General features: G+C 46.1%; 1 protein-coding gene across 2 annotated transcripts in view; it reads left to right on the plus strand.

The window, feature by feature from the left end:
* The first annotated feature begins 5,615 nt into the window (after positions 1 to 5,615).
* Positions 5,616 to 20,025, plus strand: part of LOC125751297 (synaptotagmin-7-like) — a 95,422-nt gene continuing 81,012 nt past the window's right edge. For both annotated transcript variants that reach the window (XM_049029936.1, XM_049029937.1), the window contains exon 1: positions 5,616 to 5,857. In XM_049029936.1, the coding sequence (XP_048885893.1) occupies positions 5,824 to 5,857 (34 nt within the window). In that variant the 5' untranslated portion in view covers positions 5,616 to 5,823. The remainder of the gene's footprint in view (positions 5,858 to 20,025) is intronic.

The raw sequence follows: 20,025 nt of genomic DNA on the forward strand, positions 1-20,025 counted from the left end.
TGTCAATCATGTCCTTATTGAAAATGCATTTTCTAAAAGATTTTGGTCCTCGAGGATGAGAAAATGATGGTTTCGATTTTTTGCTACACTTGGGGGCCCTGACACTTAGGAGGAGATCTGTAAATGCAGTGACACCATCAGGGTAAGTGTCTATGTGTATCTCTTACTGCGTTTGTCCAGGTGTGGACAAAGGTGCCGGGAACATTCCGAGCATCCACAAGACACGTGGTCTCCCCAGGGTTCCCCGTCCCCCGATCCAGCGCTAGGGTCACAGCCTCGGGGGACTTGGACCAGACGTGTGGCTATGGCAAGCCTGGGCTGATTGATGAGGACTCCCCTCTGAGTGTGGATTACATCTCAGGCTTTGTGCCTCAAAACAAAATCCTCAGTTAACGCAGCTGGACTCAGTCACATCAAGCAATGAGTTTATACGTTACAGACGAAAAACAAACAGCCCTGGGAAAGTGACAAGAACAGGCTGAACTGGAAATAAGGCACATGTGCAGTATCTCAATCGCCATCAAGGAAATGTGGGTGTGTAGCCAAAACGACTGCCTGGATACCGGTACACTGCCTACTATCTTTTTACAAAAACCTTTTAGTGTAGCTTTTAATAGTAAACTGGGGCTGACTGTATCCACTTCACTGTATTTGTCCTATGAAATATCTCTGGAACAGCACAGCTGGATCAATGAGAGCTGCCTTCTCTCTCTGTTCCAGTTTATCCTCGTCGCCTTACATACATCTCACATGCACGTATCTCTTCAGATAGCTCAGAAACACGTGGCAAAACCCAGAATGCAAAAAAATAAAATATTCAGGTATCTCAGCAGCATTTCGAAGAGTAAACGTTTCCGCATCCACATATGACACTAACGGCTGTGAAAAAGAGGCCACACAGGCAAACCGCAGGATTATTATTTGCCGTCACTGACTACTGGCTTAACCGACTTTGCATTGGTCACTCCTTTAGCACCCATTCAGTTAAACCGTGCAGTGATTGACGGGGCACAGTAATCCCACACATGTGGGAGCTGAAGCTGAATGTCTCCCATCAGTCAAAATCCGATCAAAATGCACACAAACTGCACGTATTATCCATAAACAGACAAATATCTCCTGTACGATTAGTGCTCTCCCCCTGTACTGTGTGTCTGTCCTCATTCTCCATGTCTCACATCTTCCCAAAGACTCTCCCTCAGCCTCCAATCCAGGCTATTATTAGCTTCTCTCACTGTGGCGGGGGGGGGGGGGGTGGGGGGGTGGGGGGGGCGGTGTTGAGGGTGTGAGGGAGGGAGAAGCAGTGGGCCAGGAGAGAGAACTGATGGCATGAGCTGAAGCAGACTGGGAGGGAGAAGATGGCTGATGCGTATATAGGTCATAAAATCAATGGAAATCAGGTTTTTTCGTAAGGCAAAGATGGAGATATTTATGGAGATCCAGAAAGGTGAATGTGTCTGAGAAAGGTACAGGGAGGTCACAAGACTGGCTGAGTTTACACTGATGATGTGTGCGTGCACGTGTGCGCGGGTGTGTGTGCGCGGGTGTGTGTGTGTGTGTGTGCATGTGTATGTGGGAAGAAGCAATGTATGCCAGCTGTGCCAGAGGATGAAATATTTATATGTTATGAGAATATAGCTGAATAGCTACAAACTGTGTCAGATTTGATTTGGGGTTAGTGTGTATGAGCCACATACAGAGAGTGAGAGTGAAAAACACACACATACACAGACATGAGGCAAGATGCTGAAAGATGCAGGAGAGACGTGAAGTGGAGAAGAGCGGGTGTAGGGAACAGATGGAGGGCCTGTAGATGCATTAAAGTACTGACACCAGTATCAAAGTAAAACCACAGGCTGGTATGACAAGATTTAAGAAATGGTGAGACAGAGCAAGACCTTGGCGGTGAAGGTGAAGGGATAAGGGGAGAGATGGGCGGGGGGGGGGGGGGGGGGGTGAGTGCGGAGTAAAGGGGCAGGGAAGGGCACGAGGTGAGTTTGGAGGAATAGAGTGAGATAAACTGAGTGTGGAGGAGCAGAAAGAGGAATGAGGCGAGTGCAGAGAAGCACACAGGTTTCAAATCTGGCGAGTTAAACGTTCTCTTAAACGAAGCTGAGTCAACCATCACTTGTAAGAGAGATCGCTCAGGGTCACAATTGTGGCAGTTCTCCCCAGGCACTGAAGGAAACGTTTATACAAGTCACAAGCAAGCCACGTCTACACAAAAAAGCCCCCCAATGTAACACAACTTGACGTTTTGGCAGCCAGGAAACACAGGCTTGAGGTAGCAGGTGTGATGCTCATACCGTTTCTAATTATTATTGTCCTAATAGGATGGGTATCGGGGGGGTGGTGTGTAGGGGGAATGAGCGTGCTGATTTGCTGGTTGCCAGGGATGGGAGGAGTTTCATTGTGTACTGACATCAGCATTCAAACGTGTGAGAATAAGGAGAATGACATCATGTCCTTGAAATATAGCAGGCAGGCAGCTGGAGCGTATTATAAGATGGGGAATGCTATTTTTTGTACACTGGCTATCATTTACATGCGACCTGTTATGAATAATATACAATATAGCATTTACGATTACAAACATGATAGCGATATTTTTGGATGATTATGTTAACATATTTGAAATCTTGTTATATGTAACCTTATTCAAGCCCATACGTGAGGGCGTCCGATGCATGTTATTCGGCCCAGAAGTGTAAGGGGCTGTGCCACAAAGGTCAGACGAAAACTCCCCTTGCTCCGAATGCCTCGGCTGTTTGTCCATATAGGTTAATCCCACACGCGTGACGGCTTTTTGAAAAAACAAGCGCCCCCATAAACGGTCGACTGCTACACTGCAGGTTCGTGCACTGCGGTCACATTGATCAGCGGTCAGGGATTAAGATGAGCTTGTGATGACAAAATGATTGTTGCTTTAGGCAAGCCTCCAATGAGGTGAGAAGGAGGTGCATTATTACAAATTACAAAGTCATATCTATAGCGCTTTTATTCATAAGCAGAGAGTGATGTCTGACCCCAGCTGACAGGAGACATCTTAGCTTAGGAAATAAGAATCTTTAAGAAAAACTGAAATTCCTGGCAATAACAGATGATGGCGTAAGCAGAGTTAGGCCTGGCTCGCACGGTAGCCTAAGTTAAACATTTTCAATTTACCTGATTGCATTCACATCATACAGTAAATGTTTTTTTTCATGAAATTAGATAATGAAGGCACTCATTAGTGTCCCTGTACGCCACATTATAATTATTTCCTTTTGATAAGTAAGAAAACTAGCTCTCTTGCACTTCTATTCCCTAGTGTACGGATCATACATGGAAACTTTACACAACAACCTACTAAGTATTTTGCTATCATCTGAAACACTCTCTAACTGTTTTAGCAGTAGAAGCTCATAGGAATCACAGTGTATGACTTACATGACTTATACAGTTTTAAAAACTGCGCATAATAATAGAGGTGGGAAAAGTCCTGCCTCTACAGTATCGATAGGATAAGTGTTTTCTTCTTCAGACATTTAGTACAAACTGGAACAGAAAACAGACTGGAGTCTCCGAGGGAGATGTTTTATCTTCTGAAACCTAAGCGGTAGATCTTTATTCAGTGCATGTTATACGATTCCCCATCTTATACATTTTAGGTGGAATTGGCTCAATTTCATCTGATGATCACCTTGGAACAGCGGCTAAATTGTGCCTTTTGGGTTACTGCCATACCTGTAGTAATTGCTGCGTCCAAAGTGAAGTTCCTCGCAAACACCTTACACACAGACTTTCTCAACAATTACTACAAAAAAAGCCAGTAATCACCAACAAGACACTCCTTAAGCCCTTACGACACATTATTCTCAATGTGATTGAAGTAATCATAAAAAGTAACACGTCATCCATCAATAGATTATCATACGCTGTCACACTTATTAGCAAACAATAAGAAAGTATCTGTGCTTGGAACTACAATACTTATTTCTTGATATTGTTCAAGTGTAGGCTCCTACAGCGTTCTGTGGTAATGAACTAGTTCTGATGTTTGGTACAACTGACATGATGTATCAGAGCATCAGATATTTTTCATTTTTAGAGCAAAGAAATGTAAAAATGTGAAAAATATCAAAGGTCATTTATCAACCTTAAATTAGTTTTAAATCTATCTTTAAAAGTAATTTTAGGACCTTTAAAAATCAAAAGCTGTGCACAGAATAGAAAGCCTTAATTTGGCTTTTGCTGGACATGTACCAGCACTGAGATCTGGGACAGGCAGGTGTGGTCGCCAGGTGTGGAGGTTGTGTTACAGTCTAGAAGCAAGAAAGAGAACCAAGATGAGCAGCTGAGATCCTTTCGAATGGCCTCAGTGCTTAACTTGCCAAGATATACACCCTGATTTTAGACGTCATTAGTTTTTAGCTACAAAGCACTACAGAGAAGGTTCAAATATATAGCAGAGATAAAAATAGATTCCTGTACTGTATGTCAGGCGCAGTGTATTTCAAAGTAACCGATAAATAGCGGATATTTACGAGATTTGCGATGCGTATTCTGATTCCCGACAAATTAATTTTAAAGAAGGGCATATATTACAACTAAGGATTACTTAATAACTAACCTGCAGGACGGGTCGACCAAAAATGCTTGGTGCATTTCCGTGACCGCCCTCTAGAAGTCGCTTCTGAGCTATTAATACTAAGTTGCCCCCTAAGGAGAAGCCGTGCATAGAGAGTACATCTGTGCTTATGTGCGAGTGATTGAACTTGTATCGGAAAATAGAGAAAGGTTACAACATTTCTGTCCGAGCTCGTCACTGCTGACGGGACAAATGCAAAAGAGCGCGAAGGAGGCGGAACTGCGCTCACAGTCGGGAGGGTGATGCTCGGTGGCCGGTAGGAGGTAGACACCTGCTAACCTCCACCCCACCAGCATCGTTTCGTCACTAGTTTACCGCACCTGCCTTCTGTTCCTTCGTACCTGCCAGAGAAATGACTGAGTCCTGTTCGCGGATTTATCCAAATACAGCTTAAGCACAAAGCATAAATTTTATTCTAGCAAGGTAAGACCCTCATAATGAAAAATCCTCTGCTGTAATTGCGAAATACATCAGCACAATTCTAAGATTCCAGGTAAACAGTTTCCCTTATCTTTCCATGACGAATACATTTTCCACTAACCGTTGTCTATTCCTTAATCAGTTCGGCGACCGTATTCCTCAAAATTTATTGCTCGCAGTAATTTGGGGGAGGGAGTAACACGAATGATAAACATGATGATTGTGGTGACTGTCTTTCTCAAAATATAGTGATAATCAGATATATAAATCAGGGACACGGGCATGTAGTGGGTGCACAAGGGGGTATAAGACAACTAGAAGAAAACACACGTTGGTCCATGCGTCTGCAGGGACGCGAGCATCACTACGGCCCCCGTCCCCACACACGGCGCCGGAGACGCAATTCCCGTCATTCCAGCCGCTTCATCCTCGGCGCTCCCCGCTCACACTTCCCTGCGGCCACTTCTCCGACTGACTATAGAGGGAGTGAGAAACGAGTGAGAGAGAGAGAGGAGAGAGAGAAAGGGAGGGAGGGAACACATAGGAGGGGAGAGAGAGGGAGAGAGAGAGAAAAGACAGAGACTACCTGCTCGATCGAAATACGGGGGAGACACGAGCACACGCGCGCGCACCCGCACGCGAGCATTCGCCGAGCAACAAGACAATAAACACCAAGAACTGCAAAAAGGACCTGGAAGAGTTGTCAAGAGGAATAGTGTTAAACGTAGGATCACCTTAAAACTACCAAACCCCGAAAGAGAAAGTCAGTAACCATGTATCTGAACAGGGAAGAGGAGAACGGCAAAGGTAATAAGGAAAGACATCGCGTATTTGTTAAAAATATGTATCCACACAGATTATCAGCTGTCATTGGCGTCAGTGTTGCAAGTGCACACATTTCTGTTAGAGTCATAATCACGCCTCTCTTCCCTCGTCTGTGTTATTTATTACTGATGTGACCCTGTTGCCACCGTTATTAATAATAATGCAAACGTGGGAGTCTGTGTATGTTATTGTCTGTGCGTGTCTTGTATAGGTAGGTTGTTGCACTGGGCTCGTCATTGGTAGATTCCAGGAAGATTTGTGGGTTTCAATAATGATTAAGATCGAAATAATAAGTATATAAGAATACTAAGGAACTGAACTCTTATTTATAATAAACGGTCGCTACTTGCTGTCCCGTGCTGGCTTGTGCACAATGCAATGGTCACGTCTTCACACTCGTTAGAAGAACAACACACAAGGTCATAGCAAGCAGTAGCAATCACGGCCACAAGTAGCTATGTGCATGTATGACAACATCTGTATGTATTTTCCGGCATGTTCAGGTCGTCCCTGTAAGGATTCACATAGGGATGCTCATCTTAGAGAAGGGGTACGCGACGTGGACCCATGGTGGAAGTATTAGGGGTACTTCATAAACGGGGAGGGATCAGCGGGCGGCATCTATTTATGTCATTCCCCCACGTGTTTTAGGGGCGTGATAGCCGTTTCATAGGGAGAGTCCGGTTTAAATGCCCTTTCCCTGCTTTTTCACCTTTCCCCTGTTTAATTCTGCCTGTATGCCACTCGTTTTTCCTCCCTGGTACAGGTCAGGGGGATGTAATTATCAATGAAACGCCCAGGATACACGATGAACACCTGCTGCTATAGAGTCAGGAGGGAGGGGGGCAGGGGGCGTATTTTACTTCTTTTTGATGTTAGGTAATGATTGTATTGAGTGTTAATGATACGGTAATGAGACCTGTGTGAATCACATTGAATACAGTGCTGCGAACTGCTTAAAAACAAGGAAGGTCAATCTGTACTAGAAAACGATGCACTGTCGCTAAATGTGATGATGTGCTGTGTTATTGTTATTAGCGGAGCCATACATTTACCGTCGATTCCACATCACGCTGTTATAATCAAATATGACAACAAAGCCGATCTTAAATGGACTAGAGCTGAAAACGTAGTCGAAAACAATGCGATGCGCCTAAATCGGACCTGTAGGTTTTTTTCTGTCCGAGAGCACGTACAACGAGAAAACGCACCGAAGTTATTACATTTTCCACATATCCGAATCATATTTGCTCGTAGAACTGTTCCGTGCAACCTGGTTCGATTAGGGGGTGAAAGTGGCGGCCGGGCGAATGGCTAAGCATACCGATCAGAGGAGGGTATGAAACCGAGCGGGGCATGACTCCCGGAGCCCGTGTCCTCCGCTCTCATGCTGGTGGTTCCCACAGCACATGACGCCCTCCTTATAAATTCCCCGCGCGTCTCAAGGTGGAGTGCCGGGGGAAGATGGAGCGTGCGTAAGTGCGTGCGTGTGGGTGGGGAGGGATAGGGGTGGGGTATCGATCATGAGCAGGTGAATGCTCAGTTTTCACAAATGGGATACGAGGAAGGCTAAACACGTGCTCAGTACTATTACGACGAAATGCCACCCCTCCCGACCCACCCACAGATCTCTGCCCTAACCCGATTTCCAGTAAAACAATCCACCGCCGTAGGAAAGCGTTAGCGACTTTATCAATTTAAAACCGCACGTGACAGTTTGGAACATTCTGTTGGCAGGACCGAATTGAAGAATTGAAAAGGAATTTATTAAATAGGATATTGTCACAACAATGTTTTAGTGGCAAAGTTGAATGCCATTGATGGTGAATTAAAATTAATTTTTAATATTAATCTCTGACTATTTTCCGCACACACACGCAAATACAATGGTGCTCTTTTTACACACCGGTGGGTCCCATTTTTGTTGAATAGTGAGGAAGGACATTAAATCCTTCACCTTCCTTGTGTGCCTTCCCTGTCTGGGCACCTGTGTAGGCTGCCCATCACCACAAGCCACCGCCTCTCTCTGTAAGCAGTGACGCCTTTATCTCTCCTCTTCTTGTCTCCTCTCCTTTGTGTCACCTGACACTGTCCAAGGCTGTGTAATTCACAAGCCCACTGAGTGTCACTTCTCCTGGAGAAAGGCTTGAAGTGGACGGAATTCGGGTACGAACTCCAGCCAAAACCAGTATGATCCAGCTCCAGTTACCCGGCTGATTGCGTTGCTCAGTTCCAAACCCACTGGCATGGTTGTACACTCAATGACATGGCCGTGTGTATTCTAGCTCAAAACCCAATAACCCAGGATAAAGCCAGGAGTACGGGTGAGTGATGGACCAATGGATGGAGAACTTTATACACTGAGATTGTTTGGGTCTCGGTCGTGGCTGTAAATTATGGGAGGGGTGGGGGGTGGTAACCCTAAATGGATGGAGACCTCAACCCCCCCAATGCTGAAACCAAAGTTACATCCTTGGTCTCGGTAGAATGTGGGTTATACCAACAGTACCACAGCTGTGGCATAAACACCTCTTCCTAAAAATATGAATAATTCCTGAACTCATGGTTTCTCTATCTGGACCCTGAGGACTCGCAGGCAGTGTAAGTTTTTGCTCCCTCCCAGGTCCCAACATTTGAGGGAGCAAAATTGTGAACTGTCTGGCAGGGAGCTGGGACCGTCTTTGCGTCTCTGAGGACTGGATTGGGAAACACTACCTTAGCTATTTGCCATATGTGTTTATCTGATGCCACTGTGTAAATGCCGTTGCATCTCTTTTGTACATGTAATAGTGAAAGGACTGATATCTGACTGTCCATCATTTGATTTTTCATTGCCTTTTGTTTGCTGCACTGATGCCTGAGTCCAAACTCTGAACTAAATCAGAAGATGAATTCTTATCTCCAGTTGCCGGGAAATGTGTTTGTGCATGACGAATAAAAACAAGATCCGGGACTGCTTTCCGTCTACTGCGGTTCCTCCGCAGTTGGATTGAAATGAGTCAGGTTTTGGTTTCATTGCAGTGGCACGTAGCCCCATGTGTGGGCTGGGTGGCCTCATGAGGAGAATCCATCCACCACCCAGATCCCTTTATTTAGATCATGCCGTGCTTGTTTTCTGACTAACTGAATCTAAAACTGGATTTTCTCCATGGAACAATATTTGGCGAAGGTCACGATGATCTCAAGGATGCTTTCGGAGTGAGTGTCCCATGTCCAATTTGAACCTTGGTAGAGATGATCCAGCTGTCGCCAGATGGACATAGGAGGACGGAGCTCCCTAGGATGCGCAGTCAAGCTTAATTTCTTAACAGGGCTGCAAATCTGGGGAAATTTTGGAAATGCCAAATTCATCTGTCGACTGGACTTTGTGTCACAGTGGTGGTGAAGCCTGTGAAATTAAGGGGGGAGACTACTGGAAAATGTTAACTGTGCGCAGTGTGGTTAGCTGATAGGCAACTGGGAGGGGGCAGCAAGGGCTTATCCCAGAATACAAAGTTGCTTGATTAGAACCATAGGCCCCGTGGGGTCTGCCGTCTGAGAAGAGGCCCCCGCCCTAGTCAAATGCCGATTGGCTGGTTAAAGACTCACACATCATCTAGCATTGCCCTTAATATGTAAAACCGGTTCCCATAAAGTGAGATTTGCGAGTCATGATTATCAGATGGGCCCGGTATTGATTTATGCTAACTTCTTCCCATAGCTAGGATTAGAACAACGCTTACCAATCAAAGAAAATGGTTGAAACCTTATAAAAAAGAAATTGCCTGCAAAAACGTATGGCATGTAGGACCTCGGTTTGTTTCATTGGGAGGGTGGAGGCGGGAAGCTCTTGCGTTTATGTTTGTGGGGTGTGGCTGGGAGGAGTTGGGGGCAGATTTAGGGAGCTGAGAAGACAATATGAAGGAAAGTGCTGGAAAGAATGCTGGTGTGAACAGGGGCACCGCATGAGATTTTGGTCCCCGTGAAACTATATCATTTTGGGCCCCCAACTCAGACCATTCCAATTATGTTCCAAATTTTTTAGAAATCATCCTAACTCCCCCCTCCCCTTTATGGTGCCCCAGTGTGGGAGTCTGGCCACGGACGGGGAATCCATGAACTTGGACTGGACCAAGCATGCCTCAGTGTCTCTCGCTCTCTCTCTCTTGCGCTCTCTGTCCAAGTTGTAAGAGTCAGTACTAATTTCTCATTAATTGGAATATCAAGCGGCGCATCCCGGTCTTTGTCCCTGGCCCTGTTAATATTACATACATAGAGGACAAAGTAATAGGCTCGTAATGAGCTGCTTATCAGTGTTTTATTTGACGAATGAGAGGCATGGGGTGGTAGCACAGTTGTGTAGTAAGTAATGGGCCTCAGATATGGATGAATTTATAGGCGGCCTGTGGACTTTGAAGAGACTGAAGGACAATGCAATGGATCACAGTGGAGCCTGAGCCATAAGAACCTCAAACGTGGAATATGAGCTGTCTTAATGACAGTAAAGGTCGCTTTAGGAGACAGAGCTCTGCAGGACGAAGCTGTCATGTGACGTGATGGTGTGATGCATTACAGAGCTGTCGCCGTAGCCACCATTTAGCTGCCCCCCTCCCCGGTTCATTTTATAGCTGTCGAACACAATATCCACGTATTTTTCTGTGTTGATGTCTACATTGGGGAGGAGGAGGGCGCGAGCAGTGCTGGGCTGATATACCGCTTATCGACAGGGAGGTGAAAGAGAGATAGAATGTGGAGGGAAAGGGTTAAGGATCCCTATGTGCCGGCTTCCCTGCCTTTAATGAGCGAGTTACCCTGAGCTGCACTGATGGCAGTCAGGAGGGATACCGGTCACATGTTGAGCCAGACAACATGGCAGAAGAGAGGAGGTCACCTTTATACCTGTTTTTTTTCTTTCCCGCCATGGAGCAGGATGTATGGGGCAGGAGGGCTGACCGCTCACGCTGGGCGGTCATGCTGGGTAGTTATGCAACCCCCCTGCGGGGCAGTGGCTTGCTGGCCTTTCCAGTTTCCCCCCAGGGCCCCTCCATCTCTCCTGCACCCTGGAAGGAGCACTGGAGTAGGGGAAGCAGGAGAGCTCATCAAGGTCATGCAGAGGAGAGAGAGGACCGCATGAGTGGCTGCCTCCATGCACATGTCTTACGCGTGACCCTGAGAGAACTCGTCATGCCTGTCCGAATCTTTCACATGTGCGTCCCTGTGAGCCCCTTTATGCATGTGTCTGTGTTTCAGAGATGTGTACATGAGCATGTATTTGAGTGTGAGACCCTGTGTATGCAAATGAGGCACTATATTTATGCGTGTCTGTACTTGTATAGTGTATGCAAGAGGATGCATGTGTACATTGTGTCTGTACAGTGTGTGTGTGTGCAGCTACAGTTGTGTTTGTGAGTGTGCGTGTATGAATCTGTGCACTTGCAGTGTGTGTGCATGTCTGATGTGTATATGAGAGGGAGTGTGTGTATGGGGGGGGGGGTTCATGCAGAGTGTGCATGTGTGTTAATTTCAGGTGATAATGAACCGTAAGTGGGAGCTACAGACACAGAGGAGCTGTTTGGGTTTGCAGGCAGAGTGGGAAGGAACTGGGGTAAATGCGGATGAAGGAAGGTAGATAGAAAGCGAGGGAGAGGAAAGGAAACCTGGAGAAGTGGGGATGGTGCATTGAGCCGTGCACACGGTGGGTTAATATTGTGCAAGTTGGTATATTAAAGTGTTGGGTGCCAGAGCGCGTTCCAATAAAAACGTCACGGCTGTTCCAGCAGACTGCTTGTGACGTAGGCTGAAGGGATCTGAGAGCGGGGCAGGAAGCTCGGTATGCATGTCAGTCTGTGCAAGCGTGCTTACATAACTCGCTCACTGCCTCCGTGGTATCTCAGGCAGATCTACAACCCACTTTGTGTGTCTGCCTTCACTGCTTTGAGTAGGTGTGTGTATGTGTGTGTGTATGTCTGTGTTTATATACGTGTTGTGTGTTTGTGAGCTTTGGAAAAGGCCCGTATATGCTTGTGGTGTGTGTGTGTGTGTGGGAGGGGGAGGGGGGGTAAACATGTTTAACTTGAGAAGTGTGAGGATTTCCATCCATCCATCCATCCATCCATCCATCCATCCATCCATCCAACAATCCATGCATGCATCCATCTTATAACGCTAATTCATAGTAAGCCTATGATTTTTCAAATAATGCACAGCGCCTGAGGCTGGTGAACACCAGATGGGATGCCTGTCCATCACCAGGCACACACACACACATACACACGCACACACACACACATGCACACACTGGATACAACTACACAGAAAGGGCTACAAGATAAACAATCACTTGAACAACTTAAAAAAAATAAAACAGCAAAAATGTTTTTTTATCAGGTTGGTTTAACGGCACTTTGTTCTGTCTGTACATTTGTGATGTCACTCTGTCTCATTGAGCACAAGCTGAAAATTGCATCACTATTATGAGGACGAGTCCATGAAAAAGGTTCAGGAATTAATTGTGAGAAGGTGAGGGGGGGCAGCCCAGGGCAAGTGTGTCTTAAAGACTTAAGGAGAGAAAGATGTTAAGGGGACAGAGGAGGTGCACGCCTGTTAATCAGCACACCTTGGGAAGCTGTACCGCTCCTTACACCCGCCGCACTGAAAGAGGCAAGATAAACTGTGTGTGTGTGTCTCTGACTAATTGTGAGTGACGAAAGTGTATATTTATGTGTAGGTGTGTGTCGAAGATTAAGTCGGCTTATGTGTGCTAACCATGTGGAGTGTAAATTAGGCTGGAGTGACAGCGAGGACAGTCACTCTAAAATACCCCAGTATTAGTCTGCGCTGTTTGTGTAACATTTAAGCTCTATGTATGATTTGGTTTCAGCAGTATAATCTGCCCACAACGGGGGTGTCAGGCACACCGAAGTTTGTATGATTATTTGGTTACATGCGGATGGAAAAGTGAAAAGACTTGTGTACCAGAATCTGTGAAAGTGCACACGCGTTACGGTATCATGACGTTATTGTGTGTGTGAGCAGGTATCTGTGCGCATGTGCATCTGCAGGAGAGCGCGTCCGTGTGTGCGCCGGTATCCGGCTGAGTGTGTATGAGAGTGTGAAATGCGAGTCTGAGGAGGAGTGTGCGTAAGTGCGGCGATTTGGCAGGAGGCGCGTGCACGAGTGCGTCCGCGTGTGTCAGTGCGAAGCGCATCGAGCCTGACAGATTGCACAGCCTCCGTGCCACGTCCTGAGTCCTGCCGCCCGCCCGCCCGCCCGTCTCTGGGACCGCAGGACTTCCGTCCCCTGCGCCTGTCTGCCCGATGGAGCGTGGGATACGTTGCCCCGGAAACGTACCACTCGGCCGGAGTGGTGAGACGCCGGTCAGGAGCCCTCGGGTCTCCCAGAGCTCCACAATCGCTAAAGAAAAGAACATTTAACGCAAGCGGCGGGCACTGGTCTCCGTGGAGACAGTCACACTCCGGCCCTGTCTCCATAGAGTTGGCGTGCCTGTGGCTGAGGGGAGCAGGAGGAGTTGGGGGGGGGGGTGTGAAGAGGCGTTGCTAGGTGGAGAGTGTCTGTGTGTGGTAACCAGGCGGAGAAGACTGGGGTCATTAGGCGCAGATTGACAAGGGGAACCAACCGAGTCGGCGCCGCCGTCGTCCACTGATCCGGTCGAGCCATCGGGTTTGACGGGACCCAATAAACAGCCCCGAGAGGCCGGAGGAGGCGCCCGCTCGCAGTGCCCAGGATGCTCACCTGACTGGGAAGCAGATGGATATTGGGACAGCTTTTTGCACGGATTCTTCCTGCCATGGTGGGGAAGCCGGAGCCGAGTTTCCCTCCCGCTGCCACGCTCACAACCGGCACGGAATCGGCTTTAGCGGTGTTAGGAGTGGGATTACCAGGTGTGCGGCTTTGCCGGTGTCGCGTACAACCACCTGGCGTGCGCCTTTGTTTGCCCGCTGGAGTTAAATCTCAGCCAGACGCAGCCGTGAAGGAGGGGCCGGTGCCCCAAGCCGGGCGACACCTGCGGGGGGGGCGACGGCAAGTGGGGAGACGCGCAGACTTTTACGCAGTGGGAATGATGCCCCGATGACGCAGTGAGCTGAGTAAATGCTCTCCTGCTGATAGGAGCTGGTTTAGGGGGTGGAAGGGGGGAGAGGGTGTACAGTGACACACCTATGGAGACACGGCAGGGCGAGCAGGCAGGCCGGCACGCTGTCTCCCCCACAAAAATAAAGTGAGGTGATGCTTAGTTTTCCATTTGCAATGATTCTTTTCACACAGCCTGTCTTCTCCTTTGAGGAATACACATACAGTTGAGGGTAAAGCTTGGGGTCTAAGTGCAGAGTCAGACCATTTATCTGCACCCCTGGAGCATTTTAAGGGGTTAAAGGCTTTGCACAAGGGTCCAACAGAGATGTGACCATTCTAGTGAGGATGGGATTCAAACTGGCGACCTTCATTTCACAGGCCTAACCCTCTGCGCCAGGCACCACACATATACACACACCCACACTCTCTCCTACATTCAAGCGCAAAAGCACACAAATGTTCAGCAGACAGACTCACATACTGTGTTACACACATGCACGCACACAGTGCCCCAGGTCTTGTCGGGTATGTTTATAGCTGCCGTGCCTTCAAACGGTGGAAGATGAAAGAGAATCCAGGATGGTGAAGACAACATCCCTCTCCATCTACTCTCTCTCTCCTTCCTGCCCTCCATTGGAGACAAATCTAGGTCCCCCTTTGTTCTCCCCACTTGATCAGCAGTCATCTCTGGATGAGAGTACACATCATCTGCGCTTTACTTTGCCAATACTGTAATTTGGTGCAGCCGGGAGATCACTGTGGAATTTGAGCGATTATGCATGCTTGAGCTTGCAGACAGGGTCCTGGAAGATGGACTCTGATGGACTGCCCAGTACTATGTAGACTAATCCATACCTCACAATCTCACATACCGCACAGCAGGAACTATTCTGTGGCCTGAAATACTTTTGGCTGCTTTGGGTTCTGTTGGATTTGTTCTGGTTAGGCTGCTTTGGGTTATACTGGATTAAAAAGGTTTAGACAGGTCTGACTTATATCGGACTGAAGTGGTGCAGATTCCTGTGATTGTTTCTCCAGCCAAGGTCATGATATCCACTGAGGGACACTTTAGTAGGTACACCTTCCCAGTATCAGGTAGGACCAAATTTTGCCTTCAGAACCACTTCAAAGGAACCTTAGCTGTACCTTCAGAGATGTCATTCTGCCCACCACTGATGTACTGAACTGTTATTTTTGTACTCGTGGTCTTCCCGTTAGCTTTAACGAGTCTGGCCATTCTCCTCTGACCTCCCTCATTAACAGGGTATTTTTGGCCTCAGAAATACCATTGGCTGGATTTTTTTTTTTTATTCACCATTCTTTGTAAAATTTAGACACAGTGGTTTCTGAATAATCCAGGAGGGCGGGTGTTTCTGCGACGCAGTGTGTATGGCACCCACAATCACGTGACATTCTAAGGGTAGCTGAAGCTTATGACCCTGTGTGTATGCTGTATGGATTCAGTGTCAGCCACATGATTTGCGGTTTGGAGGAACAGGTGTTATCTGAGCTGGTGTACCCCATAAACTGACCACTGTGTGCACAGTAAGGTACACTAAGGTTGGGACTAGTGACACGTTTCTTGGCATTTTAGCCTGATGAGTTTCAAAATGTCTTTTCTTATTGCCACTGAAACGTTTTTCTCAAAATGAAAGTGGAAAAATAACTTTGCGGTGAACATCGCAGTTCCAAGGTCACCTGACTATGGACGCTAATGTTGGATGTGCTTATTGTTTGACAAATTTTCAGTGCTTGTGGATGTACTCGGATGTGGTCTGGGCTGGAAGCTAACTTCATGGCTCCACTGGTTTGTGTGCTTGGAACTTTACTGGTATGTGGAGTTCATTATGCAGTCATTCTCCACTTTCATCCTAAAAACGCTCGCTAATGTGCAAATAATCACACACCTCACAGCCCCCACCTACCCCCCTGTTGTACAGAGTCATTAACGCATGATGAATTCGCATACAGTAAATAGAAAGTGTTTTAAAAAAAATACTTTTTTAAACAAAACTGAATATTTAAATATTTGACCTGGAGCACATTCATTGGTGAGGATGTTTATTCAGCCTTCAGCACTCACACACACACTCACACACACACACACACACACACTCTCACATGCATGCACACACACACACAGGCACACACCAACCTGTTGTTCCAGGGTGTGTGTCCCTGGGGCCGGATGTTTGGAGACGTGCTGGATCCTGCAGCAGAGTGAGAGAAAAGCAAACACACCCTTTAAACAGGACCGATGTGGCCGGTCCACACAAGGCCCTGTCCATGGGGGCTCCCCAGGGCTTTCAGAGAACCCCCCTCCCCCCACACACACACTGCCCGGCACTCATAGGGAACGATGGCATCACCACCATATAAGCATGTATCGCGCTGCTGTCAGATTTTGCTACAATCACAGAGCGGATGCCCGTCTCTGACTAGCTGTGGCCGAATTTGCATTCATATATCTGGCGAAATACACAGCAAAGTACGGACACTTCTCAACTTACTCAAATAGGTCATTCTTCAACCTTTAATTAAGTCAAAAGTTATATATGTCAGTTTTCCCCTTCTTTCCCACTATTCAACATAGTCTAGCCAAGACTAGTCTAACCTAACCACACCTGCCCTAACCTAACCAAGCTTAGCCTAATCTAGCCAAGACTAGCCTAACCTAACCACACCTGCCCTAACCTAGCCAAGCTTAGCCTAACTTAGCCAAGACTAGCCTAACCTAACCACACCTGCCCTAACCTAGCCAAGCTTAACCTAACCTAGCCAAGACTAGCCTAACTTAACCACACCTGCCCTAACCTAGCCAAGCTTAGCCTAAGCTAGCCAAACCTAGCCTAACCTAGCGAAGACTAGCCTAACCTAACCAAACCTGCCCTAACATAGCCAAGCTTAGGCATTTGTTTGAAACACAGGTACAAAAACATGATACAATTATAGGCAGGTTATGAATGTCTACGTTATGGACAGCATGTATTTATGAACAAACTCCCATAAAGCCTATTGTATTAAAAATTTGAGTTTAATACAGTGGTTTGTAATATCAAACACACACTACTTTGTGACAATTATGAAAACATTTTGTGGCTTGAGTGGTTAGTTGACTCGAGGTACAGTACAGCACTGTTCGTAGTCACTTTTATTATTACTGTATTATTATTGTCTACTATTATAGTTACAACTTACCTACGAGTTCAACTTAAAGACAGACATAGGAAATGGGTCTCTAGGGGCTGCCTGTAATATAATTTTCTAGTAAATGTCTGACATATGAAATATTGTAACAAGACATATGCTTAGTAAATGAAATTAATTCTTCACATTTGTATAAAGTACTACACTAATTAGAATAGATGCATATGTGGCATAAGACATGTATTACCTGAGAAGATGCAGGTGCCAGCCGCGTTTGGCTATGCCAACTTGGGCTTAGCGTACTTCAAGTTCTTTGTGTAAGCGCTATCCATTAAATAATGTGTATGGCGGGCATTACTTTAGTCCAGATTTACGTAAGTCAAAGTTACATAAGTAGATGTTTGTCGGCAGTATTAAACTGGTGTGAGTATGTGTGTTGCCACACAGGTCAGAGTTGTGTTCATTGGCCAGTGGGTAATGACCAGGTTGTGTGTGTCTGTCATTGTTGTAATATCTGGTTCCTCTCTTCCGCACAGTTGGTCCCCTCTCCGGCTCTCTTTCCATTGTGTCTTGGTCTAAAGACGCTCACCTTAATTGCAGAGAGCATCAGGGGTGGGGGAGTTGGGGAGTTAGGCGAGAGGACAGAGAGGCTGGACAGTAGGTCAGAGCAGGTGGAGGTGTTTGAAAGGTGGCGGGGGGGCGTTTGCAGTGAGCGAATGTGGCTGGAGAGGAGTAAACACACAGACAGAGAGAGGACAGGGTTGTGGACAGCAGGCTGTGTTTATTTTTAAGTGAGTGCAGTGAATAATTCATGGGAGCATTTCAGTGGCCATACGGGCACCGTCTGAGAGGGGGTGGGGGTGTCAGTGCACACAGAGTGCTGACGGATTGGTGCGTTGATTGTCTGTATATGCCTAATAGAGCATGTTATAATCACAGAGCACACTAGCACTACAGAGCATGGTTATTATCACAGAGCACACTAACCCCACTGAGCATGTTATAATAGCAGAGCACGCTAACACTATGGAGCATGTTATAATGACAGAGCACGCTAACCCCACTGAACATGCTATAATAACAGGGCACGCTAACACTATGGAGCATGTTATAATCACAGAGCACGCTAACCCCACTGACCATGCTATAATAGCAGAGCACGCTAACACTATGGAGCATGTTATAATCACAGAGCACGCTAACCCCACTGGGCATGCTATAATAACAGGGCATGCTAACCCCACTGGGCATGCTATAATAACAGAGCATGCTAACACTACGAAGCATGTTATAATCACAGAGCACAATAACACTACAGAGCATGCTATAATAACAGGGCACGCTAACCCCACTGAGCATGTTATAATCATAGAGCACGGTAACACTACATAGCATGCTATAATAACAGATCATGCTATCACTACTGAGCATCAGTACTACTAAGTATCAGTATGCTAACACCGCTGACCATGTTATAATAACATAGCATGCTAACACTTCAGAGCATACCATAATAACAGAGCACACTAACACGACAGAGCATGCTATAATATCAGAGCATGTTAACACCACAAAGCCTGTCAATGTCACAAAGCTTACTAACATTATAGAGCATATTATAATCAACTAGCATGTTAATATCACAAAGCAAGTCCATTATTTTTTTAAAACCCTTTAATAAATACATAGCATGCCTAACATTATTTTAGGAAACCTCTTTAATGTTATTATATTGTCAGCTTGTTATAATAATATGCAGTTTTGACATTTTTGCGTGTCCAAGTCCAAAAAATGTCAAGTAGTGCAATTGTCCCAGCAAATGAATACAGCAAGAAAACTATTCAACTTGGTATTTCAGTAATTTAAAACCTTTAAACTTTAAACCTGTTTGAAACCTTTAAACTCATTAAAACCTGCAAAACACTGTGGATTTAAAAACATTAATATAATTAAAAAAACAATTTGCCCACAAATTTACATTACCTCAAATGTCAGAAGGCACAACTGGGAAAAGGGGGCGTTTATTAAATGTCATTTTAGAAAACAGACCGGATATTACATCATAAAGAGGAGCCCAAGCGATCTTCATGATGCCTAGAAGAAGTTAAGTTACAAATATGACCATTTCAACTAATGGTTAGACTTGAACAGTTTCCATGTGAACACATGGAAAACCATGAAAATATTGTAATATGATGAAACTCTTTACATGTTTTAAAATTTTTAACTATAAACTTTATATCAAGGACAAACGTTTGTGCAGGTGTCCAAGCAGATGTCTATTTAATTTGAAATGAGCTTGAAAATGCAGGTAGCACAACCACCATTAACTATGACCACTAATCATCCATCCATCCATTTTCCAAACTCTTTATCCTACTGGGTTGCGGGGGGTCTGGAGCCTATCCCGGAAGCAATGGGCACGAGGCAGGGAACAACCCAGGATGGGGGGCCAGCCCATCGCAGGGCACACTCACACACCAGTCACACACACATGCACACCTTCGGGCAATTTAGCAACTCCAATTAGCCTCAGCATGTTTTTGGACTGTGGGGGGGAAACCGGAGTACGCGGAGGAAACCCCACGACGACATGGGGAGAACATGCAAACTCCGCACACATGTAACCCAGGCGGAGACTCAAACCCGGGTCCCAGAGGTGTGAGGCAACAGTGCTAACCACTGCACCATCATGCCGCCCCCACCGCTAATTATAAATGTAAAAAACAAATAGGAATTAACAACAACTGATGCATTAGGTAAACACCTAAATGGTTGCTTAAAGAAGGTTTTCATTTGGAAAAAAAATAACAGTAAAATACACATATTTTTGTTTGAGCCACATGACATGTTTCAGTCATTCTCAATTGTCATTCACCTGTTATCACAGATCATGTTGAAACCACAAAGCATGTTATAATCACTGAGCCCAC

This window comes from Brienomyrus brachyistius, chromosome 11 (genome assembly GCF_023856365.1).
Source record: "Brienomyrus brachyistius isolate T26 chromosome 11, BBRACH_0.4, whole genome shotgun sequence".
In the NCBI taxonomy this organism is placed as follows: Eukaryota; Metazoa; Chordata; class Actinopteri; order Osteoglossiformes; family Mormyridae; genus Brienomyrus; species Brienomyrus brachyistius.